The sequence below is a fragment of the Nerophis lumbriciformis genome, linkage group LG26 (genome assembly GCF_033978685.3).
Source record: "Nerophis lumbriciformis linkage group LG26, RoL_Nlum_v2.1, whole genome shotgun sequence".
Lineage (NCBI taxonomy): Eukaryota > Metazoa > Chordata > Actinopteri > Syngnathiformes > Syngnathidae > Nerophis > Nerophis lumbriciformis.
The window spans coordinates 20,202,501-20,228,483 of record NC_084573.2 but is presented as its reverse complement, the minus strand read 5'-3'; the positions used below and the strand labels follow the sequence as shown (position 1 = coordinate 20,228,483).

Here is a 25,983-nt window from a genome sequence, read left to right as displayed (position 1 = left end):
AGAAGTAGCTAAAACTCTGCAGACTGCGGCTGGACGTTAGCTGCTAGCTAGCTAGCTAGCTATGTCTTCTTTTTAGAGGCGGTATAGTACCAAATTTGATTCATTAGTATCACGGTATACCGTACAACCCTAGTAGGTCATTGTCTTTATTTTCTCAAAATCATTTTTTTTTTTTGGGAATGTTTGCAAATTCAGAAAATGAGTCCCTGTAAACAAAAGGACATTGAAGACAACATTATTTCAAAGAGTAATCAATAGCAGTTTTTGCTTTTGTTTAGTTATTGTATCCTATTGACTTTGTTTGGCTCAATACAGGAGAATAAGAAACTAGTGTAAATATTGGGTTGATATTGGTAAACTGTCAATAACACTGGCCATAATAAACTACACATTTTACAGTTAATACATGTGATTGATATTAGTATCAACCGATCTCACCCATGGATGATCGGTGTCAATGACGCATTAATCCCTGATTGGAACATCCCCAGAACAAACTAATCTGTATAGTACTCAATTACTAAAATAATCACTAGCTGCAGTCCTAAATAGATTTGTTATTTTTAAGGAAGTGAAAGGGTCATTTCTTACCAATATGTTCAGTTTCTTATATGCAACCACCAACTGCAAACAAAAGTTACTACCCTTTAAATATTTGAAGTTCCTTGCAAAGCCTTTAGGGCCATGCCCATCTTTGTCGTCTTTTGCACACCATCACCTGTCTGCTTGGCGTCATCCATCACTGATTCACCTGACTCTCAACTTGAGAGCGTTGCATAATTTATACTAAGTTCTATTCCTGCCTCACATTCCTTCATTGCTTGACCTGAGCCCACATGCACACATGCCCAATTCCCTGCTGTACTGTACATCTCTCCTAATGCCCATCGGCCACTCTGAACAAACTTCGCCTTGGGAGAACGCGCGTGTCCCTTCCTGCTCTGAACGGGCGCTGTCTTGCACAGATGTTTCATATCTGAATTGTATACTGTATATATTCCGTACATACTGTCCATACATACACTGTTTTTTTAGGAGTACACTACTCCATGCATGGCTGTGTCTTCACTGGACTGTTTTTGTCTTTGCCTCTGCAGGAGATGATTATTGACAAGGTGAATGGCCAGCCAGTCCCACGCTATTTGATATACGACATCATCAAATTCAATGTGAGTAGTGGTTCTTTTCTAAAATGTCAATTTATTTTGAGATTCAATGTAACCTCTAAAGTCAATATAACAGAAATAAAGCACAATTGGTCAAACTATTGCCATAATAAAAATGTTCCTAATTATACAGACAATGATTAGGTACCATATTTACCCAAATATGAGACAACACTTCCTTTTCAATAGAGCATTTTGGAAATATATTGAAGACAAAATCAAATATTTTATTTAAACCATAATTTTGATATCATTGAAATTATGTTTTATTCATCATATTTTATTAATCATATTTCTTAGCTGCTCCACAATTGTTTGATGACTCTGCTCCATTGACTACCATTATCTTAAAATCAGCATCATAACTAACCTGACTAACGAACATTTGAGACACTTTTCCAAGCTCTGTCAATAGTGTGTGTGTTTTTGTGTGTGAGTAACAGAAAAAAAGCTCACGCTCGCTTTGGCAGAAGTTGCTTGGTGTCCCTTGTTTTTTGCATATATGAACTTGGGGTGTTTCGATCTGTTATTCATATATGATATCAGTTCGATATTAGTAAAAAAAAAAAACATGTATCGGATGACAGCGGTGTCCATCTAAAATCTCCGATATAAGTTCCAATATAAGCAGTCCTGAAGCGTGTTAGTTAACTGCTAAATGTCCCCCAATAAACACACTGGTTTTATCTTTCCTCATATTGAATTAAAGTAATTTACAAAAGGTAAATATAGTACGCTTTAGGCTACTAGAAGCGAGCAGCTACAGTGGCACACAAGCTAACAGTACGTAAAAATGTCTTGAATTGAACAATATTGCAGTCTAAAACATTGACATTTGTCCATATAAACAAGTATCAAATAATAATAATAAACTCAAATTAACTCTCCACTTATAAATATGTAAAGTGTTTTTATACCTACCATTTTTGTCTTTTTTATGCCACCTTAACGTGGTAGAGGAGTTCGCGTGTCTCAATGATCCTAGGAGTTATGTTGTCCGGCGGCTTCAATGCCCCCTGGTAGGGTCTCCCAAGGCAAACTGGTCCTAGGTGAGGAATCAGACAAAGAGCAGCTCGAAGACCTCTATGAAGAACACGAACAAAGGACCCAGATTTCTCTCGCCCGGACGCGGGTCACCGGGGCCCCCCTCTGGAGCCAGGCTCGGAGGTGGGGCACGATGGCAAGCGCCTGGTGGCCGGGCCTGTTCCCATGGGGCCCGGCCGGGCACAGCCCGAAGAGGCAACGTGGGTCCCCCCTCCAATGGGCTCACCACCTATAGCAGGGGCTATAAAGGTTGGGTGCAGTGTGAGCGGTCCGATCCTCGGCTACATAAGCTAGCTCTTAGGACGTGGAACGTCACCTCGCTGGGGGGAAGGAGCCTGAGCTAGTGCGTGAGGTGGAGAAGTTCTGGCTAGATATAGTCGGACTCACTTCAACGCACAGCAAGGGCTCTGGAACCAGTTCTCTTGAGAGGGGCTGGACTCACTTCCACTCTGGCGTTGGCGTCAGTGAGAGGCGACGGGCTGGGGTGGAAATTCTTGTTGCCCCCCCGGCTCAAAGCCTGCACGTTGGAGTTCAACTCAGTAGACGAGAGGGTAGCTTCCCTCCGCCTTCGCGTGGGGGGACGGGTCCTGACTGTTGTTTGCGCTTACGCGCCAAACGGCAGCTCAGAATACCCACCCTTTTTGGATTCACTCGAGGGAGTATTGGAGAGTACTCCCCCGGGTGATTCCCTCGTTCTACTGGGGGACTTCAGCGCTCATGTTTGCAACGACAGTGAAACCTGGAGAGGCGTGATTGGGAGAATGGCCGCCTGGATCTTAACCCGAGTGGTGTTTTGTTATTGGACTTCTGTGCTCGTCACAGATTGTCAATAGCAAGCACCATGTTCAAACATAAGGGTGTCCATATGTGCACTTGGCACCAGGACACTCTAGGCTGCAATTCCATGATCAACTTTGTAGTTGTGTCATCGGATTTGCGGTCTCCTGTTTTGGACACTCGGGTGAAGAGAGGGGCGGAGCTTTCTACCGATCACCACCTGGTGGTGAGTTGGCTGCGATGGTGGGGGAGGATGCCAGACAGACCTGGCAGGCCCAAACGCATTGTGAGGGTTTTCTGGGAACGCCTGGCAGAGTCTCCTGTCAGAGAGAGTTTCAATTCCCACCTCAGGAAGAACTTTGAACATGTCACGAGGGAGGCGCTGGACATTGAGTCCGAGTGGACGATGTTCCGTACCTCTATTGTCGAGGCAGCCGATTGGAGCTGTGGCCGCAAGGTGGTTGGTGCCTGCCGTGGCGGTAATCCTAGAACCGATGTCGTCGAGCTGAAGAAAGAGTCCTATCGGGCTCTTTAGGCTCATGGGACTCCGGAGGCAGCAGACAGGTACCGACAGGCCAAGCAGTGTGTGGCTTCAGCGGTCGCGGAGGCAAAAACTCGGACATGGGAGGAGTTCGGGGAAGCCATGGAAAACGGCTTCCGGACGGCTTCGAAGCGATTCTGGACCACCATCCGCCGCCTCAGGAAGGAGATGCAGTGCAATGTCAACACCGTGTATGATGGGGATGGTGTTCTGCTGACCTCGACTGCGCATGTTGTGGATCGGTGGAGGGAATACTTCGAAGACCTCCTCAATCCTACCAGAACGTCTTCCTATGAGGAAGCAGTGCCTGGGGAATCTGTGGTGGGCTCTTCTATTTCTGGGGCTGAGGTTGCCGAGGTTGTTAAAAAACTCCTCGGTGGCAAGGCCCCGGGGGTGGATGAGATCCGCCCGGAGTTCCTTAAGGCTCTGGATGTTGTGGGGCTGTCTTGGTTGACAAGACTCTGCAACATCCCGTGGACATCGGGGGCGGTACCTCTGGATTGGCAGACCAGGATGGTGGTTCCTCTCTTTAAGAAGAGGAACCGGAGGGTGTGTTCCAACTATCGTGGGATCACACTCCTCAGCCTTCCCGGTAAGGTCTATTCAGGTGTACTGATGAGGAGGCTACGCCGGATAGTCGAACCTCGGATTCAGGAGGAACAGTGTGGTTTTCGTCCTGGTCGTGGAACTGTGGACCAGCTCTATACTCTCGGCAGGGTCCTTGAGGGTGCATGGGAGTTTGCCCAACCAGTCTACATGTGCTTTGTGGACTTGGAGAAGGCATTCGACCGTGTACCCAGTCAGAGAGTATGGGGTAACGGACTGTCTTATTGTGGCGGTCCGCTCCCTGTATAATCAGTGTCAGAGCTTGGTCCGCATTGCCGGCAGTAAGTCAGACCCGTTTCCAGTGAGGGTTGGACTCCGCCAAGGCTGCCCTTTGTCACCGATTCTGTTCATAACCTTTATGGACAGAATTTCTAGGCGCAGTCAGGGCGTTGAGGGTATCTGGTTTGGTGGCTGCAGGATTAGGTCTCTGCTATTTGCAGATGATTTGGTCCGGATGGCTTCATCTGGCCAAGATATGCAGCTCTCACTGGATCGGTTCGCAGCCGAGTGTGAAGCGACTGGGATGGGAATCAGCACCTCCAAGTCCGAGTCCATGGTTCTCGCCCGGAAAAAGGTGGAGTGCCATCTCTGGGTTGGGTAGGAGATCTTGCCCCAAGTGGAGGAGTTCAAGTACCTCGGAGTCTTGTTCACGAGTGAGGGAAGAGTTGATTGTGAGATCGACAGGCGGATCGGTGCGGCATTTTCAGTAATGCGGACGCTGTATCGATCCGTTGTGGTGAAGAAGGAGCTAAGCCGGAAGGTAAAGCTCTCGATTTACCGGTCGATCTACGTTCCCATCCTCACCTATGGTCATGAGCTTTGGGTCATGACCGAAAGGACAAGATCACGGGTATAAGCGGCCGAAATGAGTTTCCTCCGCCGGGTGGCGGGGCTCTCCCTTAGAGATAGGGTGAGAAGCGCTGTCATCCGGGGGAAGCTCAAAGTAAAACCGCTGCTCCTCCACATCGAGAGGAGCCAGATGAGGTGGTCCGGGCATCTGGTCAGGATGCCACCCGAACTCCTCCCTAGGGAGGTGTTTAGGGTACGTCCGACCGGTAGGAGGCCACGGGGAAGAGTGGAGGACACGTTGGGAAGACTATCTCTCCCGGCTGGCCTGGGAACACCTCGGGATCCCCCGGGAGGAGCTGGACGAAGTGGCTGGGGAGAGGGAAGTCTGGGCTTCCCTGCTTAGGCTGCTGCCCCCGCGACCCGACCTTGGATAAGCGGAAGAAGATGGATGGATGGCATTTTTGTCTGACTAATTTCACTTGATCAAACCTTTTCTAACATTCCACACTACAAAATGATTCAAGTATGTATTATAATTCCTGCTGAAATCAGGGTATCGGCCAACACTCAAGATCCAATATTGATATTGCATCTGAAGTGAAAAATTCACTTCAGATACAATACATTGTATCTGAAGTGTATCTATGTCCTGACTTTTTTCCAGGAAAAAAAAGGATTGAACCTACTTCATATGAGACAGTACAGTACTATTTCAACATTCTTGAAAATGTACAGTATTTGAGTATTTAAAATAAAGTATTAAGTAACTTTAGAGGAATAATGTCCACAAAAAATGTGGTCTAAATATAGATTAGAGGTTATTTTTTTTATAAACTCTGCCGATCAAATGCTCAGACAGAAGAAACGATTCCTATTGAGAGCAGGCCATGAGCACTGCGGTCTAGCAATAGACATGTTCATTGATTGACCTACTTTGAACAAGGCAGTGAGAATTGTAGTTCAATGTGTATGGAATTTACATTGACTTGTCTGTCAATAGTCAAAGGTAACATCGATAATCCAGGAATTGGGTTGGATGGTTTAGTTTCTGAATGTAACTGTGAATGCTTATCTGTCTGTTTGGGCCCTGCGATGGGGTGGCGACTTGTCCAGTGTGTATGCTGCCTTTCGCGCAAGTGAAACCTTACAATCTATTATTAAATCCATAAACTGCTATAAAATTGATTAGATGTTATTTTTACCAATTTTCTCAGATAGGCTCCAGCCCTCCCATGACCCCGAAAGGGACAAGCGGTAGAAAAGGAATCAATAGATCGATTTAAATTGACGAGAATGACACATCAAACGTCCATCCATCCATCCATTTTCTACCGCTTGTCCCTTTCGGGGTCGTGGGGTGTGCAGGGTACACCCTGGACAAGTCGCCACCTCATCACAGGGCCAACACAGATAGACAGACAACATTCACACTCACATTCACACACTCGGGACAATTTAGTGTTGCCAATCAACCTATCCCCGGAAGCCTGTCTTTGGAGATCGGTGAATGTGGACACTTCAAACGTGAACATTCAAATTCATTGACAGCTTGCTGCCGATCAGTTCCTCTGAATAGGTTCTGCATTATTCAACACGGCATAGTCTAGTCCAGCCTTCCTGCTAGTTTTCCTCAAGTCCACCCTATATCGTTTTACTGTAATTAGAATGCGATACTTACCGTATTTTTCGGACTATAAGTCGCAGTTCTTTTCATAGTTTGGCCGGGGGTGCGACTTATACTCAGGAGCGACTTATGTGTGAAATTATTAACACATTACCATAAAATATCAAATAATATTATTTAGCTCATTCACGTAAGAGACTAGACGTATACGATTTCATGGGATTTAGCGATTAGGAGTGACAGATTGTTTGGTAAACGTATAGCATGTTCTATATGTTATAGTTATTTGAATGACTGTTACGTTAACATACCAGGCACGTTCGTAGTTGGTTATTTATACCTCAAATAACGTACACTTATTCAGCCTGTTGTTCACTATTCTTTATTTATTTTAAATTGCCTTTCAAATATCTATTCTTGGTGTTGGGTTTTATCAAATAAATTTCCCCCAAAAATGCGACTTATACTCCAGTGCGACTTATATATGTTTTTTCCCTTCTTTATAATGCATTTTCGGCATGTGCGAATTATACTCCGGAGCGACTTATACTCCGAAAAATACGGTACATTTATCAAGCTCCATACAGTTTAGTAAGAATTGAACCATACGGGCGGTGTATCTTCTGTTGACATATTTGGCTACGCTCAGTCTCTATTGAACCAGCTGGGACATAACAAGGCGGTTCACACGCCTCCAATCTGTATATTAATTCATCCCTCTCAACAAATCTGTATTCTGCTAACAGCAGTCAGACAAGCACAGAAGCAAATGTGCTTACAATCAGCCACTTAGCAAGCCACTGCTCCCTTTCCGTAAAGAAAGCTGATAAATATCTCTGAGGATGAAACCGGGGGAGGTGACATTGACTGGTCAAGTCTCCCCTTTTTCCCCATCGATCACCTGAGCATGTGGCTGAGTGAAGACGCCGCTGTGACGGGAATGGCTTTTGTAAGATGTATGGCAGAGGTTTGCAGCTCTACATGACTCCCACAAGCTGCTGCGACGTCGCTGTTGTATTGATCCTCGTTGGCCATTATTAGCCTTCTTCATTATCTGTGGTGGAGTATCTCTTGGTACTCAGGCCTCATCCACAGAGTGTAGCTAGAAGGAGATAATACCACCTGCTCAGTTCCATGGCCTAATGCAACAACCAAGCTGTTTTCAGCAAAAGAAGCAGAACCATGGTAGTGGAATTCTTTTAGTTACAACGTAATGATCTGTGTACCCTCTTGCTCGATCAGATCATTTTGTTTAAATGGTTAATTCATTTACTTTTTTTGTGTACACCAGATCCTTGTTGCTATTATTATGCGTGATCTATAGAGTGGGACCATACTGCTTGGATTTACTTGATGTCACGTCCGGCTCATTTAGTACACAGCCGTGGTCAAAAGTTTACATACACTTGTGAAGGACATAATGTCATAGCTGTCTTGAGTTTCCAATAATTTCTACAACTCTTATTTTTTTATGATAGAGTGATTGGAGCACATTCTTGTTTGTCACAAAAAACATTCATGAAGTTTGGTTCTTTTATGAATTTATTATGGGTCTACTGAAAATGTGACCAAATCTGCTGGGTCACAAGTATACATACAGCAACATACATTATCAATTTAGGTGATGTAGAAAAGTTACAATCAAATCAAAATAGCTTCATGGCATGGCCTCTTAACTTCATGTGAGTGATTATGATTGACGACACCTGTTGACTTTTCTCAGCCCATTTAAATAGGCCTCATGTGATGCAGTCATTAGACTCGGTTACAAACGCGACAATGGGAAAGTCAAAGGAACTCAGCACAGATCTGAAAAAACAAATCATTGACTTGAACAAGTCAGGAAAGTCACTTGGAGCCATTTCAAAGCAGCTTAAGGTCCCAGAGCAACTGTGCAGACAATTGTTCGTAAGTATAAAGTGTATGGCACAGTTTTGTTACTGCCACGATCAGGAAGAAAACGCAAGCTATCACCTACTGCTGAGAGAAAATTGGTCTGGATGATCAAAAGTCAACCGAGAACCACCAAAAAGCAGGTCTGCAATGAATTGGAAGCTGCTGGAACACAGGTGTCAGTGTCCACATTCAAGCGTGTTTTGCATCGCCACAGACTGAGAGGCTACCATGCAAGAAGGAAGCCCTTGCTCCAGAAGCAACACCTTAAGACTCGTCTAAAGTTTTCTGCTGATCACATGGACAAAGATAAGACCTTCTGGAGGAAAGTTCTGTGGTCAGATGAAACAAAAATTGAGCTGTTTGGCCACAATTCTCACTAATATGTTTGGAGGAGAAAATGTGAGGCCTTTAATCCCAGGAACACCAGGCCTACCGTCAAGCATGGTGGTGGTAGTATTATGCTCTGGGCCTGTTTTGCTGCCAATGGAACTGGTGCTTTACAGAGAGTAAATGGGACAATGAAAAAGAAGGATTACCTCCAAATTCATCAGGACAACCTAAAATCATCAGCCTGGAGGTTGGGTCTTGGGCGCAGTTGGGTGTTCCAACAGGACAATGACCCCAAACACACGTCAAAAGTGGTAAAGGAATGGCTAAATCAGGCTAGAAGTAAGGTTTTAGAATGGCCTTCCCAAAGTCCTGACTTAAACCCCATTGAGAACACGTGGACAATGCTGAAGAAACAAGTCAACATGAAAACACTAGCCGTAGGGCTATTTTCTTGAAATTGCATTTTTCCAGAAATTCTAAGTAGGAAAAGTCTTCCAAAGCTTCTTAAAAAAATGTATTTTCCTGAGGGAACTCTCCTGAAGGAATCAATAAAGTACTATCTATCTAACATATCTTCAACTTCAGGGGGTGGTTTCCCCTAAACCCCAAAAGGGCCCCCTTTACCCCCAGCTGATATTTTTCAATTCTGCTATTTTTATTTATGTTTTACCTAACGGAGATCCCTTTGTATTATTTTCTACACAAATGTGTCAGAGTACATATGTCAACAGGACAAAAATGAAATATGGTGATGATTCAGTAATAGTTTGTTAAAAGGATATGCAGTCGGGTTGTCGGGTGTTAGTAGTCACTGTTTGTTTACATGGACACAAAGTTAAATCATGAAATGCACCTTACCCGAGGAAAAGAAATGCATATTAAGTGTCTTGATACCAATTTCCTTGACCCAGTCACACACAACAAAGTTGTTGACCTCAATGCTTTTCCAGGTTTTCATCTGTTTTGTCGTGCAAACAGGCGTCTGGAGCACGAGATCGATATGTCTGGGAACTCCAACGACGGATGATACTTGATATCACTTGACAAATCTTGTTTTGATAAAGTATAGGGATCTGTTACATTGCATGGTTTGATTTTTTTGCTCGCATCTGCTTTTAGTGGAAAGAGCTCGGCCCTTAGCGTACTCAGAGGGTTAGCGCGCTGCTTGATGCACAACAGACAATTGGCTTGATTGACCACCGCTTTTTTTTTTACTTCTGGAAAGAAGTCACGTGATGGAATACAAGCAATTGACCTAAATGTAAATATTTTTTTCCAGAGAAAAAGTTAGCAAAATTAGGGATGAGAATCTTAAAACAACTCATTGACCTGATTCCTGGTGAGTTGTTTCAATTCAGAATCGATTCTCAATTGAACTCGATTCTCAATTCAAACCAATTATTACAATATACATTTTAGTATGCAAATTATAATAAAATAAAACCTGCTGAAGTATGAAGTACAAGTGCAGCGAGTAAGCACGGAGATTGCCTAAAAACCTATTTTTGAAAAGTTGATTCTTTAAATTAATTTGATTTTTGAAATTAGGAATTGATTTAGAATTGGAATGAATAAGAATCTCCCTTTGGATGGGAATCGATTTTTTTCCCCAGCACAAACTATGCAAAATTCATGTTTTTTTACACATGCAAACCAATAAATAGCTTCCAATCAATTGAGGACATGGAGCCGCGACACATAGATACCCTCAAAGGTTAGGAAACTCATTCAGTTAGGTACCAAAAACGGGGGCTGAGGGAAGATTTCTGAACCTAATTTCAAAATAATAATGAAGCAGAGTCATCAAATAACTGTCCAGCAGCTAACCTATCCCTTTTTTATATTTTCACTGTTTATAGTTAAATAAGGAAAGATAATGTTGTTTTTAAAAGTCTTGAAAATATTTTTTGCAAAAAATGGTCACCTTACATTAATAGCTGTCTAATATTTGGTGAAATCTGATATTTTAATCTGCGATAAATTACTGACGCTGACAGCAATTAAAGCATGTGAAAGCAGTGTTTCCCAAAGAACTGCAATCTATTTGTGGGGGCGGGGCCGCAGTGGTAACAAAATGTTGTCTAATTTGCTATGGTACATGCATTTTTTCAAACGCTTAGAAACGTTATGCATATATTTAAGACAAAGTTTTGTTTTATTACTATTTATTGTATCAACATATCTTTTTTTTGTTACATTATATCGGGCCGCACTTTCGACACCCCTGTTTGTTTACATATATTATTCTGCCCTCACTGAATGTTGTAATTTTGTTTGACAGACAAAAACTTCCAACTTAAGGTTGTTTATTCATAGTCTCTAAAATGAAGCTACTCTAAAACGAAGTACACAAAGGAAAGTACAGAATTATACACATGAAGTACACATTCATATAAGAATCAAGTTAATTGCCAATGCAGCTTGGTACAGATTAAGAAAAGCAATGCAGCCATACAGAATAAATATTGGCACTAAAGCCACTAGCCTAATGCTAAAATACAATGGAACATCACATTGGCAGGCTAACGAAAATTAGCCTTGGCCAAACGTGTAAAACTTCTACAATATAAACAATAAAACAAATGACATACAACTGCAAATGCATTTCCACTTACAAAAAATTCCATATATTTTTAGAAAACCATTTATTTTTGGCAGCCCAAATTTATTCATGGTGGGCCGCCACAAACAAATGTATGTAAAACTTGACAGTCAATTTCATATAATAATGCATGGCCAGCAATGGCAAGAAAGCACAAACCCTTTGAGTGTGCATGTTTTTATGATATGTAATGTTATGTTAAGTTATGAATCTAAAACAATATGTAAATATATTTATCTTTACTTTACTGGGTAAAAAGAAAGTTTTAACCAGTTTTAAAACCAAAATAAAAAGGGTCTTATGTGACCAATGTTTTGAAATGTAAGGCCCATTTTTTTTATTGTAGCAGGAACAGTAGATCAAGCTTTCACAGTATAAAAACATGTCGACTATAAGCTGTAAGTCTATATCTGTATACACAAAATATATTTTACCAACAGCAGAGAGGTTTCACAATAAAAACGTATATTGTGCAGGAGTAGATTGTGCAGCTGAACACAGGGTGTCCTCTGAGGAAAGCCCGAGTTGAATATAAAACTCTTTATATATTAAGATTGTTCTGAAAATCTAGACTCGTAGAAATATACAGTGTTCAACACCATTGGGGAAAACCCGAATTACATTTCCAATTTTAGTGATGAAAGCATAAAACAGCAGCAATAACAAATGACATAACAGTCCTCCTGGAATATACGACCTCAAAGAAAATTGGCTTGGAAATTCCTACAGAATAAATGCTATTGCTGGTATGTGTGTGGCTCTGGAGACCAACTAGACTCGTTTGAGATGTTATCAGCGTTGTTAGCCGCAATTCATCCCAAAATATCACCGACAATCAAAACGGCTTCTGACTGTTTTTTGCTCAAATTGCTTGCTGTGGCGTCCTCTCTTTGAAAAAGGTTTAACTTGTGTTTCTACACCACTCAGGTGTTTAACATTTAATGTGCGCTATATATTTAGATTCTAGATGTACTCTGAATCTAACCACAACATCTTTTATGCAAGATTTATGTAACACGCTAAGATGTATGTTGGTTCTGCTACTTCCAATCTGTACAAAAGTTTGAAGTCCTAATACTAACGGTGTAAGAGAAAAACAAAAGTAAAGTTTCTTTAGTTTTGGATATACGTTTTTTAGGTACGGTATATGTTTCATGCCTGCACTTTTCAATGGTTCATTGGCCAAAGGGACTTTGTTCTATTTTCAGGTTGCAGCTATCAATTATTCAAAGCAATCCTTACTCTCTGTAACGTTTGATGCTTGTCAGCTGCATTTGTTTTGTCTTGCTGAGGCGTGGACAGTCATCTGCAATCATCCACACTTACATCTTGCACTGTCCCGATGACACAACTGACAGATGGAGCTGAATGTGTGGGACATGATACCAGATTTTTCTCCAAGAATGCTTTGTAGTTTGTTTTACACAGAGGTCCGGCATAGTTTCAGAACCCAAAGGAATATGTGGTATTTGTACTGCATCCACCTTTACATTTTACAAGGAAACCCTTCACATTGCCACAACTGTTGGCGCTTTTTTACATAGCGACACAGCATCGCCAGCATCTGGTGTGACATGCAAACATACTTGTCATTCAGGGACAGTTGCTTTCAACATGACACACCAGAGCAGGGGAAGTGTGTGTGTGCAGTGTGTGTCAAGTTAACACCCCTGTCCTGGCATTGAATGAGTGTTATTATGCAAAACCAACTTCCTGTTGGCACCTGTAATTTACAAAAGCAAGAAATTTGCAGGGTCTTAAAAAGTCTTAAATCAAACTATATGAATTTAAGGCCTCAAAATGTTTTAATTTCGCTTAAAATCTCATAAAGGGAAAATGCACTTTATTTGCCTATTGTTCACAATCATTATGAAAGACATGTTTAAAAAAAAAAAAAAAAGCATTCTAAATATTAAATAAATATAAATAAAAGTCCACCAATGGGAGCTCTACTATTCCGCCCATACAATCAGATAAATAACCATTCAAAAAGTGCCAACAATACTCCATTTACATTCCGTAACTCAAATATTAACCAAGTATTGGTGATATTGTTATTATAAGCGCTAACGCAGACATGCTATTTTTAGCGCTGACGTAATCACTTCTGTGTGTGCCTATGTTTACATCATCAAGTGGTCTGCTGCTTCCTCGCTTCCCTGCTCCCTGTTAGTATATTCTAGATCATAAATCATGCATTTTTCCGATTCAAAACGATTCTCTATTAATTCAATACATAGGATTTCAGCAGGATCTACCCCAGTCTGCTGACATGCAAGCAGAGTAGTAGATTTTTGTAAAAAGCTTTTATAATTGTAAAGGACAATGTTTTATCAACTGATTGCAATTATGTAAACACACAAATGTAAATCCAAGACAACAATATGTTGTCTGGTTTATTCATGCTTGCACAAATTTTAACTACAACAAAATGTTTTAACATCTGACTGAATTTGACACTCAGTTACTACTCACTCAGTTACCAGAACAATAAAATACAGTAATACAACTCCTGTGACTGTAACATCAATAGAATATAACAGGTAAGAGCTACTCTGCTAGCTTTAGTCACAGCTTCCCCCACTTTTAGCTTTGTCTCTCTGTAAAGTGAAGATACAACATTGTCTGTAAACCGAGCGTGATGGGATGTCATACTGTGGCTCAATAGTTTTGATCATGAACCTGAAGCCTTCTCTCTTCACTGCGCTGTATGGTCGCAGGTCTTTTGCAATGAAACAAGCGATGGATCTGGTTATCTACTTTGCCCGTTCAGAACTGGGTGGTAATTTTGTAAACTGGTGAAGTGTGCGTTGATCAGCTGCCGGTGTTTTTAGTGGATTATCCTTTTCCTCTGATAACTCTGGGTGGTGTCTGTCCAAGTGAGCGCGGAGATTTGAAGTATTCCCAAAATACTTAACTTTAGCGTTGCAAAGTCTGCAAATTGCATGAGTCACGTCAAGCCCTTTCTTGCCACGATAAAATCCAAAGTGTCTCCAAACGTTTGCTTTTAAAGTCCGCGGAGGCGGTTGTATTTCTTCTTTAGGCTGCTCGGTTTCTTTTTCTTCTACCTGCATTTTAGCGGCAACACAACAACACTACACTAACCTTAGTAGCTAGCCACCAGGTAGCCACGCTGCTTATTGCGAAATACCTACGGTAGCCCAGAAGACACATACACATTGCCCGAAGCGGGGGAAGAAAATCGATTTTTGAAAAATGAGAATCGATACTGAATCATACAACGTGAGAATGGAGATTTGAATTCGAATCGATTTTTTCCCACACCCCGAGTCGGCATCCTAATGACAGCAGATATTGCACAGTAAATTATGTTTTATTATGTCTGTTGGCTCTCATGAAATCTGCAGTGAGCAAAAATCAGTGATGAAGGGGAAAAAAAGCAAACGCGGTGATGCGTTTTTTTAAATAATGCGCCGCATATGCATTAAATTATAAAAATACGTAAATATCAAATAGTTTTATAAATGTGCCCGTTACTACATAACATATATACTTACATCATGTACATGTGCTAATCATATTTGGATGATTACAATCTGAACAGTCAGTTCCGAAATAGTTCTAAAGCATTTATTTGTAGAATGAGAAGGTATATTTTTGACGTGACAGATGTAAACAGAGGTCACTACACTGGAAGGATATCACCTGAGGGGGTGTGGCTATAATATAGGGTTGCCATATGGGAAAGGTTTTCTGAGTTTTTTGCATGCATGTTACAGAATTTTACATTACATTTTCAATAATATTAATGTTGTTAAAATATCGACTAAAAAAAACTAACTATCAATTGTGTGGTACTTTACATGAAACATCGGTCGGTTTTCCTCTTTTTTTCCTCAAAGGGTGCTCACATTCCTGAAAGTGATTGATAATTTCCCTAATGTTCAATCAAGGACATGTCTTCAATTGTCCATTCACAAAAGACGTACCAGACAAACAATTAACTTGCAACATTTTATTCTAACCGGCGACTGCCCACCCACCTCTTCATGCACTGTCAACAAAAATCCTTTTCCCCCTCCCACAGCCAATAATTCCCCTCAAAAGCTCTGGAGTGCTGACCTTTTCTCCAGGTACCAAGCAGAATACTAATGCAACCAAGTCGCTACATTCTTGCTCACTCTGTGCTGATATAGATTGGTGGCTATTGATCCGTAGGCCATCGAAAATAGAGGAGTGCAGCTCTATTTAGATTGGGGCTTATTAAAACACACTTACTTACTGAGAAGTACACACTGTACATATACAACTTGACACCATGAAAGCAAGGTTAAGCAAAAAAACGAATGGGGGTATTAATGTCGAGGGGAAGTGTTTGGCTCAAACCAGTCAATGGAATCGTTTTTTGTTTGAATTGATATATGAACATTCTGACATTTCAGATTTTGAGTGGGGCAAAATGAGGATTGCCTAGACATGATGTAACTGGGACCTTATCATCCTTGACGTCTTGTACATTTCCAACAAAATGTAAAGGCAGATAAATCTGAATCTTGCATGAAGCCAATAGCAAGTGCATACTTGATGCTGCATACATGGCTGGTCCTAGATAGGAAGCTACATATTGGACCACAACTATCATTTATTTATAGCAGAAGCAATTCTGAATTGTAACAATGGCGTTTGAGTCAAGAGTCCAAATAGATGGGATAAATCTTTTTTAGCTGCGCATAATCAACTTGGCTACGTGTCAATCAATCAGCCAAAGTTTATTTAGCCCTTAATCACAATTGTCTCAAAGGGCTGCACAAGCCACAGATCCCACATCAGGGTGAGAAAAAACTCAACCCAATGGGGACAACGAGAAACCTTGGAAGGGAGCGCAGAGTGGATCGCTCTCAGCACATTCCATTTGAAGACAGAATTAAAAATGAAAATAAAATTTTTGTAAAAGTATCTTCCAAATACTGTCAAAGAGAGCAAATATTTTTCTACAAAGTTTTTCCAAATGTATTGCTTTTATTTTGGTGCTTTCATTATTTTACTTTGCACACACAAACACAAATTATTTAACCAAAAACTACCGGGGCAAAATTATCAGTGTGTGTTGTTTACTTATTTAGGATAACTAAGTTATTTACCTTTCAGTTGCAATAGTTAAAACAATACACTCAGCATCAAGGGTTGGAATTGGAGGTTAAATCACCAAAAATGATTCCCGGGCGCGGCACCGCTGCTGCCCACTGCTCCCCTCACCTCCCAGGGGGTGAACAAGGGGATGGGTCGAATGCAGAGGACAAATTTCGCCACACCTAGTGTGTGTGACAATCATTGGTACTTTAACTTTAACTTAAAAACGGTAATTATAAATATGTTTGTTGTGTTTCAAAAGGGTATTCTTATTATTATGTATTATGAATACATTAGTGCTTACGTTCGTCACAAAATAATTCTGGCAATAATGTTGTTTATCGGCAATAATTTGTGGGAACATTTATCGTCCAGCAAAAAATGTTATTGGCCCAGGTGTAACCCACCTGGTTAAGCCCCTGCTTTTGGTCAGAACACTGGCTGGCTGGCCTCCGTTACACAGGCCTATACAATAGATCGAATAAACATTGTTATTCACAATTTTCTTTGGTTATATAAGCAATTCATAATTTTGGTTGGAAGTACAGTGTGATGATTGGCAGCCGAAACTTTTTAATTGACTAACTACGGCCGATGAACACTGAACACCGGATGCTTGGAATGGTACATTCTTTGTACGTTCTCAATTAAAGCAATCAATTTTGTCTATTTGTAAGCTTTTGACTATACATTTAATAACTGTCTGCAGTCAGGCATGGGCATTACATTTGTTTTAATCGGTATTAAAATATTTTAATTACATTAGCTGATACCTGCAAAAACCTGGTATAAACAAAACAAGTGACTTAATAAAGTCATTGTTGTTTTTAACAGACTTGGGCAGACAGTTTCTTTTCTTTTGCACTTTATTTACAGTAAAATGCTGAAAGTGACAGTCAAAAAACTTTTCTAAGCAATTGACTTGTCGCTTTACTTGCTGCTTCAAAAAATAATATAACAAATAAAACACCCATCAATCAAAGCGCTAGCATATGTTACTAATAGTGGTTTAAAAGAACATATTTAGCAAATATATATCGTCCCTGAGAGGGACAAGCAGTAGAAAATGGATGCATGGATGGATGTCTATATTTGTCTCATTTAGATGTTTGCTTTGATTGGCTTCCTTGACAGTGAATCACATATGCCTTATACACGTACATTATCAATGTACAACATCATCTGAAGTTATTTACTGCATGTAATATGTCACTATATTAATACAAAGATGTGTTATACAATAATAGTATAATGTCAGTTTAATTTAGGTCCAAACAAACAGAAGTGACAATATTTGTTTGTCTACTCTGAGCTAAAAACAATAGAACATAATAATTCAATCCGTTGAACACACTTCTGATATGTCTTTGAGTTTATAATGATCATTTTACACTGTCTGTGAGATATAATTCATCCTATCCCGACTATTTAAAGCCGCTAACATTAGTCTTGTGACAGAGTGAGACGTAGTTACATATAATCTTTGTGCCGCATGGCGGTACTGTTGTTGCTCTCAGTCAAGCGCAAGAAGAGGGTGAGGCAACTTGAAGGCATACAGAGACAGTAATGTAAGCCATGAACATTTTGATTAACACAATTTAAAAACACATAACCCGCTAATAAATATGACTGGAATTAATTAATCGCAATTCACGCAATAAGTTGACACCCTTACTAGCAACATCTATTAATGTTTTGCCCTAGCTGGTAGGAAATCTGAGATGGCTTAGGTTGCTGGTGCTGAGCAGGTACCACCATGTGTATCCAGTTATTACAGCATGAAAAATGTGTTGTCATAGTAACAAAGCAAAATTGATTCCACCTTACTGTGCTCATTTACTGTTAAGATATAACATGTTTATTGGATGTCAAGTTAACCGCTTCAAAAGAATTCAACACCAATGAACCAACAGCAAATAAATATTGAATGCTTTTTTCCCCAGCATGTATTTGCAGTTCGCATCTTTGAGTACTTGTGACAAGATGTTCCCATGATTATTTCACTGCGTGTTCCTTTGCTCACAATGTCAATTGTGTGTTACAGGGTCAGCCTGTGGGTCAGTGTGACTTCAATATCCGGTTGTTATGCATCGAAAAAGAGATAATTTCTCCGCGAATGCAAAAGATGAAGAACGGACAGATTGACAAGACGAAAGAGCCCTTCAGCGTCCGGAATAAGCCCTTCTTCGACATTCAAGCAGCACGCAAGGTAAATTGTTGCTAATTTCTCGACTGGTAGATAAATATTACCAATAACAAATGCCAAAGTGAGAATATTATGATAGTGATGGTCATGGTTTTAGTGTTTTCTTACATTTTTATTTGCAAGTTACATTTAATGGGTCATAATATGTTTTTTTTCTACTTTTACACTTCCTTGTGGTTTAAATATCATGCAATGGTGGTTCTTTGGTCAAAAGTTTGCATGGATTATGTTTCCATCTTCAAGCCGCTTTCTGACCGTCTCTTCAGGATGCGCCGTTTTGTGGGCGGTCTTATTTACGTGCCTCCACTTCAACTGCGTCTTCTCCCCATCAGCATGTTATAGTTTTTAGTGCTTCCATATGGAATCTACTGACATATATGAGTTCAAAATAAACGCTACTTTGTATCAGAAATGACTACAGCGTAGGATGCATGTGTACGTACGAGCCAGTCTGCCCCACAACAGGAGGATAGAGAAAAACAAGGAACTTACTGATGACAGCGTCAAACTACAATGGCGGACTCACAAAGATTTTGTGTAAATTTCCACTATCTATGGAAATGTCTGCTGATGTCACCAATGGGGAAAACATCACAAATGGGGCAAGTTCCAAACAACTCATTTGGAGGCTGTACGAAGGAAGGAAGTCAGGATTGTTTAATAAATATCTCTGTCATGCCTCCATGGTTTGATTTAAAAATGTTAAGATTTATGCAAATACACAAAAACAAGTACCAATGGGTGAAAAAAGTTAGTTTTGCATGACAGGTCCTCTTTTAGGGGCATCACATTTATTTGCACAATTTAACATGTCTGAAAAAGAGAAAGAAGAAGCAGATCTTATTTAATCCAACCTTACAGCAATTACTGATAGTAGGTTCACAGCCTGTGTTTAAATGTTACCATTTTCTAATAGGGAGAGGACGGGGGCCGGGGGGCGTGGTTGGGGTGGGGGCGTGGTTAAGAGGGGAGGCGTATATTTACAGTTAGAATTCACCAAGTCAAGTATTTCATATATATATATATATATATATATATATATATATATAAGAAATACTTGACTTTCAGTGAATGCTAACTATATATATATATATATAAATATAAATAAGAAAAATACTTGAATTTCAGTGTTCATTTATTTACACATATACACACACATAACACTCATCTCCTCATTGTTGAGTTTAAGGGTTGAATTGTTCATCCTTGTTCTATTCTCTGTCACTATTTTTCTAACCATGCTGAACACCCTCTCTGATGATGCATTCTGCTTCGTCTCCTTGTTGTGTGCGCAGTTGTGCACTGCACTCTCTAAAAGCCCTAGATGTTATTGTCACATATGCATGTACAGTAGATGGCAGTATTGCCCTGTTTAAGAGTGTCACAACATTGCTGTTTACGGCAGACGAACTGCTTTATGGTAGACGAAAACGTGACTGCTGTTGTTGTGTGTTGTTGCCGCGCTGGGAGGACGTTAATGAAACTGCCTAACAATAAACCCACATAAGAAACCAAGAACTCGCCCTCGATCATTCTACAGTTATAACATGATTGGGCAGGCACACTGTTTATATTGTGGGAAAGTGGACGTGAAAACAGGCTGTCGACACGTCACTCAGGTCCGCATGGAGCTGGAGGGGGCGTGGCCTCCAGTTCCGCTTGTATTTCGGGAGATTTTCGGAAGAAAAATTGTCCCGGGAGGTTTTCGGAGAGGCGCTGAATTTCGGGAGTCTCCCGGAAAATCCGGGAGGGTTGGCAAGTATGTTTCACATCAATATGGCTACAATAATAAACACTTAAAAAAGTAAAATCCGCTTACTCTACATTAACATCGGCAAAGGAGGAGCTGACTAGAAAGGAGCACAGATAGAAGGAGAATGGGGGAGTGACTGTGTATGTGCCTTGAAAGACACGCCGCTTAACGAGAGTAGCTCTTCTTTCCTCTGAGAAGAGACGAGTAATGTCCTGCGCAGCAAGTGACGTGGAGGGCTCTGCCTCAGCAAAAGGGCTGCACCCGGCTTTTATCCTGCAGGCGTGACAGAAAATCATGACTAAATGAAGCGCTGATACAGAGACAAGGTTCACACATGGAGGCATATTTGGCTGGATCTAAAAGTTTGTAAATCGAGGTTCCACTGTATAACAATTGAAATATTTTAACTAAAAACATCAGAAGTAGTGTTACTAGGTTCTTAGGCGTTGAGACAGAATTGGAATCTGCCAAGGTTATTATTATATGGCGTTCAGAGTATTTATAATTAAACATTGCCGCTCCACCTTTTTTGCCTTAAGCTCTTGGCTTTATTAAGTTGCGAAAAAACAGGAGGTGATGTTTTGACAATTGGCAACCAAAGAGACTAGAATTGATAGGTGATGGAAAGTGGGTTTTGTTCTGCTTTACTGATACAGTTGTGGTCAGCAGTGTACATACACTCATCATTGGCATCATTTTTTACTGCCGTTTTCCTACGGCCAAATAATTATACACCTACATCATTAGTGCTTTTTTAAAAAACAAGACTTAGGTGCACGTTTCCATTTATTTGGCATTTTCTCTAATCTGCATAGTCTAAATTAAATATACATGCATTCACTTTAATATTTTATCAAATTTGACTAAAGTTTGTTGAATGAATTTTAACCAGATGACAAACCTTATTAACTTTTTGTTAGTAGTCATGCTTGACTGCAGCCTATAGTTGGATTCATTGGATTCGAACAATGGGAAAGTGCATGTCGCTTATTTGTTGAAATTACACCTTATGGTGGCTTATACATTTGTTAATATAACGACTGCAGAGAACAATTGTGTGCACACAAACAAAAACATGCGCCTTTATAATCGTACAAAATGAAACCAACACCAGTTTGTTGATAACTTACTGCTTTTTTATGCATTTAACTCACAAATAATCGCTAGCAAAAAACAGTTAACAATGGAGCCAATGGTAGTCGCTCTATTTCGCCTATAAAGCGCTCCAAAAACCTCCATGAACAGTTTATACACACAATGTAAGGATATACGTAATGTAGTAACTGTCACATTCATAATGACATGTAATATTTCAATGTTTTAGTCATTTTAGGCATACAGCAGCATATGAGTTTCATAGATGCATCATGTTTGCTTTTCCCTTGAACAACTAAAACAACACTACCGTGCCAGCAATCGGAGGGTTGCTGGTTACTGGGGTTCAATCCCCACCTTCTACCATCCTAGTCACGTCCGTTGTGTCCTTGGGCAAGACACTTCACCCCTTGCTCCTGATGGCTGCTGGTTAGCGCCTTGCATGGCAGCTCCCGCCATCAGTGTGTGAATGTGGAAATACCGGTACTGTCAAAGCGCTTTGAGTACCTTGAAGGTAGAAAAGCGCTATATAAGTATAACCCATTTATTTATTTATTTACTTCTAATCATGGCAGACTTCATGAGAGCCAACAAAGATTACTTTGGGACAAAAGATGATCCAGAACCTTTTATTTTTGAGCCTGAATATAAAGAGGATGAGCTACAAGTTTTAGAAGTTGTGTGCTAAACAAATTCAGCTTGAGTTAAACACTAAGCATCATGCAGCAATATTGCTAAGTTTTAAACAATATATTGTATGCAAACTTTGAACATAATAAAACAATCACTTACTGTATGTACATTGTCTGGTCTCACTGGTACACCAACTGACGGGATGCTAATATATTCCTGTTTAGATGAAGAATTAATCACAAAAAAAAATTGTAATGAAGGTTCCACAAAAAAGGGCGAAAACGAGTGTCTTTTTTGTCTTTCTGCCCATCTCCGGGTCTAAGTTGGATGTCAAAGTTGATTTATAATCAACAATTAACTTTCACCAGCTCAGAGGTGATGCAGCAGTTCTCCGGCCTAGTATGCCAATATAGCAACATTAGCTGGTTAGCTCTTTGTGATTACAGAGCGGCTAAAAGTAGTTTGTCTGCATTAGGGCTTATAATAATATTGCTAATACCTGGTTAAAATTCAGCTCACAAGATGTAAATGGAGTATTGTTGGAGCTTCTTGGATGTTTTTAGAGGACTTTATGGGCGCAATAGAGTACTCCCATTAGCTGCATTGTTAGCCACCTCGTATATTCTACGAATTAGAATGCATTAAAAAAAAACATGTGTTGTTGTCTTACTTAGGGAATGATCACAATATTCCCCCCCCAAAAAAATCAGTTCCCCTTTAAATAAGTATCAAAAGCAGGAAACCATGTTGTGTATTTTTTATGACACAAACCTAAAAGCTCAGTTTTACCCGTCCACAAACAAACGCTTAAGCCGAACTTTGTAAAAATCAAAGTTTTCCAAATGCTCAGTTTTTAAAGACAAAAACCTTCAATTGTGTGTGGACAAGAGGCCGAAACGCATAGAATAATGTTTTGTTTATTTTTTATGTTTGTATGGACATTGCCAAAGAATGCGAGGGAGGTAGTGGCTTTGACCTCGAAGGTGCAGGTAGGAAAATAAACTCAAGAGCTTTTTCATCTGCAAACTGAATGGTTAGCAGCCTGTGTAATCGGCTTGCCTTTGCTCATAGTAACAGTGTAGAAACATAGTGGAAGTTGTGACACAAGTCTGCTTTTCATTTGGAAATGATGCCTGTTAAAAGATTGAGCCTCGGGACGCTCTGTGGTGGTTATTCTGAGAAGGAGACAATGTGAAACCCTTCAGATCTGTAATAGTCATTTGATTGCAGGATACAGTTGTTGGCCTTTTGGGTCTTAAGATGAAGGCAGACTCCTAAGGCTTTTTGCACTTAAGACTCTGGTGCTATTTTACTTTCTTGCGAAAACTTTGTCGCTTGGGAGGGTGAGGCAAGGCAAGCATCTTAGTAACAGCAGAGTAGGTCAGCTTTGCACAGTACTCCAGATAACATTGGGATTATGGATTTCTATTTTGGAATCTGAAAGATTAAAGCTTATTACTCACAATACGAAGGTCCTGACTTCAATCCCGGGCTCGGGATCTTTCTGTGTGGAGTTTGCATTTCTCCCCGTGACTGCGTGGGTTCCCTCCGGGTACTCTGGCTTCCTCCCACCTCCAAAGACATGCACCTGGGGATAGGTTGATTGGCAACACTAAATTGGCCATATTGTGTGACTGTGAGTGTGAATGTTGTCTGTCTAGCTGTGTTGGCCCTGCGATGAGGTGGCGACTTGTCCTGGGTGTACCCCGCTTTCCGCCCGAATGCAGCTGAGATAGGCTCCAGCGACCCCGAAAGGGACAAGCGGTAGAAAATGGATGGATGGGATGGATTCAGTTCCCACCCCAACACTAACACGTTTATAATTCGACTGAATGCTATTTTAGTGTTTTTGCGATAAACTGCTTATTGTTTTAGAGGTTGTCAATTTCCATTACAAGAGCCACATCATCATAAGTGAGTCTTTCTAATGTTCTGGATAATAACATGAAAAACCTGTTAAAAGGGAACTGCACTTTTTTTTTTAATTTTGCTTATGGTTCACAATCATTATGAGACACAACAAGACAAAAGTTTTTTTTTTGTTTTTTTTCCCCGCTTTCTAGCACGTAAACATCGGATCGTTCTAGGTGGCTAGCAATGCAGCTAAAGGGAGCAATCAATTCTACCTCTAAATCACTTTAAAAATGCATTAAAAAAACATCAACAATACTTAAGAATAACAAATTGCATAACAATTAGCCGTGAGACGGCTCAGCACTTAAAAGACTCATAAGTTGGGGCACTCATAAGTCGAGGTACCACTGGTAGGTTACAAATAATTTTGTTGCGGCAATGATTATCATTATCTTACAGTTATGCTAACAGCATCATAACTCGATTTGCTAACTTGCACAACCTTTAAAATGCTTTTTTGAGTAGTTGCAGCTCCATCTCTCCATGCCGCTGGTTTGTATGAGTGACAGGAAAAAAGCTCCAATTTGCTTGGGTAGAACTTGTTTGGCTTGCATACAAAATCTGTAGACCCATAATACAAGACAACGGAGCTTAAATTACTTTTCTTGGGGGGAAATAATATACTCCATCTATCCATTTTCTACCGCTTGTCTCTCTCGGGGTCACGAGGGCTGCTGGAGCCTATCCCAGCTGCACTCAGGCGGAAGGTGGGGTACACCCTATGTTGAGTAAGCTGCCGTCCTGGTAGTGCCCTTACAGTCATATAAACTGTAAGATTGTTCTCTAGGGTAAAGTAAACCGCCTTGTGCGTGGGTAAATAAGTCAAATTAAAATGAAATAATAAATAAAGACACTTTAACATTCGGTAGTTTGTATGCGATTAAAGTACAGTAGTGCATTTCAATCAATCAATCATCCATCCATCCATTTTCTACCGCTTATTCCCTACGGGGTCGCGTGGGGCGCTCAGTCAATCAATGTTTATTTATATAGCCCTAAATCACAAGTGTCTCAAGGGGCTGCACAAGCCACAATGACATCCTCGGTACAGAGCCCACATAAGGGCAAGGAAAAACTCACCCCAGTGGCACGTCGATGTGAATGACTATGAGAAACCTTGGAGAGGACCGCATATGTGGGTAACCCCACCCCTCTAGGGGAGACCGAATGCAATGGATGTCGAGTGGGTCTGACATAATATTGTGAGAGTCCAGTCCATAGTGGATCCAACATAATAGTAAGAGTCCAGTACATAGTGGGGCCAGCAGGAAACCATCCCGAGCGGAGACGGGTCAGCAGCGCAGAGATGTTCTCAACCGATGCACAGGCGAGCGGTCCACCCCGGGTCCCGACTCTGGACAGCCATGGCTACATTTCTAAATTAGATATAGCAAATGTACTAACGAGAGACCAATATACTGAAAAGCGGAGGGGAAAGACAAAAGTCAGCATGCATATATACTGTATGTCTGGCAAAAACAATATTTCATTTTGCATAGCAGCTTGTGCACCTGGTGAACTCACATGTGAGGGGGCTCCAGAAGAGAAGCAGTCAGTCTGTATGGCACAAAAGCACTCTCGATTTGCAGGAATGAATGACGGGGGTGAATTTTCAGTGGCTATTAGGTCACCAATTATTTGCATAGAGATGAAACACATTCATTTGTGCCATACTGTGCTCTTTGCATATTGCTTCAGGGTATTGCTGTCTTTACCTTCACTCGTATAATAATCTTTAAATTACAATGGGTTGCCGGTCGTGCTCCTCTCTCGTGCCTTAGTTATACAATTGATAACGTCCTTTGTGGTTGTCATGTGAATAAATAATATGTATAGGCTCGAGCTCAGTGCCTTTCGACGTCAGAGCACAGCAAAGCTTTTATCCTCTAAAACATGGTTTAGCTATTGTCAAAGAT

The 25,983-nt window shown here is 40.7% G+C and overlaps 1 protein-coding gene across 1 annotated transcript in view; it reads left to right on the top strand.

Moving 5' to 3' along the window:
* rngtt (RNA guanylyltransferase and 5'-phosphatase) overlaps nucleotides 1-25,983 on the top strand; it is a 246,934-nt gene that overhangs the window by 84,957 nt on the left and 135,994 nt on the right. Inside the window, exons 10-11 of the mRNA XM_061987246.2 lie at nucleotides 1,098-1,169; nucleotides 18,511-18,675. Coding sequence (XP_061843230.1) covers nucleotides 1,098-1,169; nucleotides 18,511-18,675 — 237 coding nt within the window. The remainder of the gene's footprint in view (nucleotides 1-1,097; nucleotides 1,170-18,510; nucleotides 18,676-25,983) is intronic.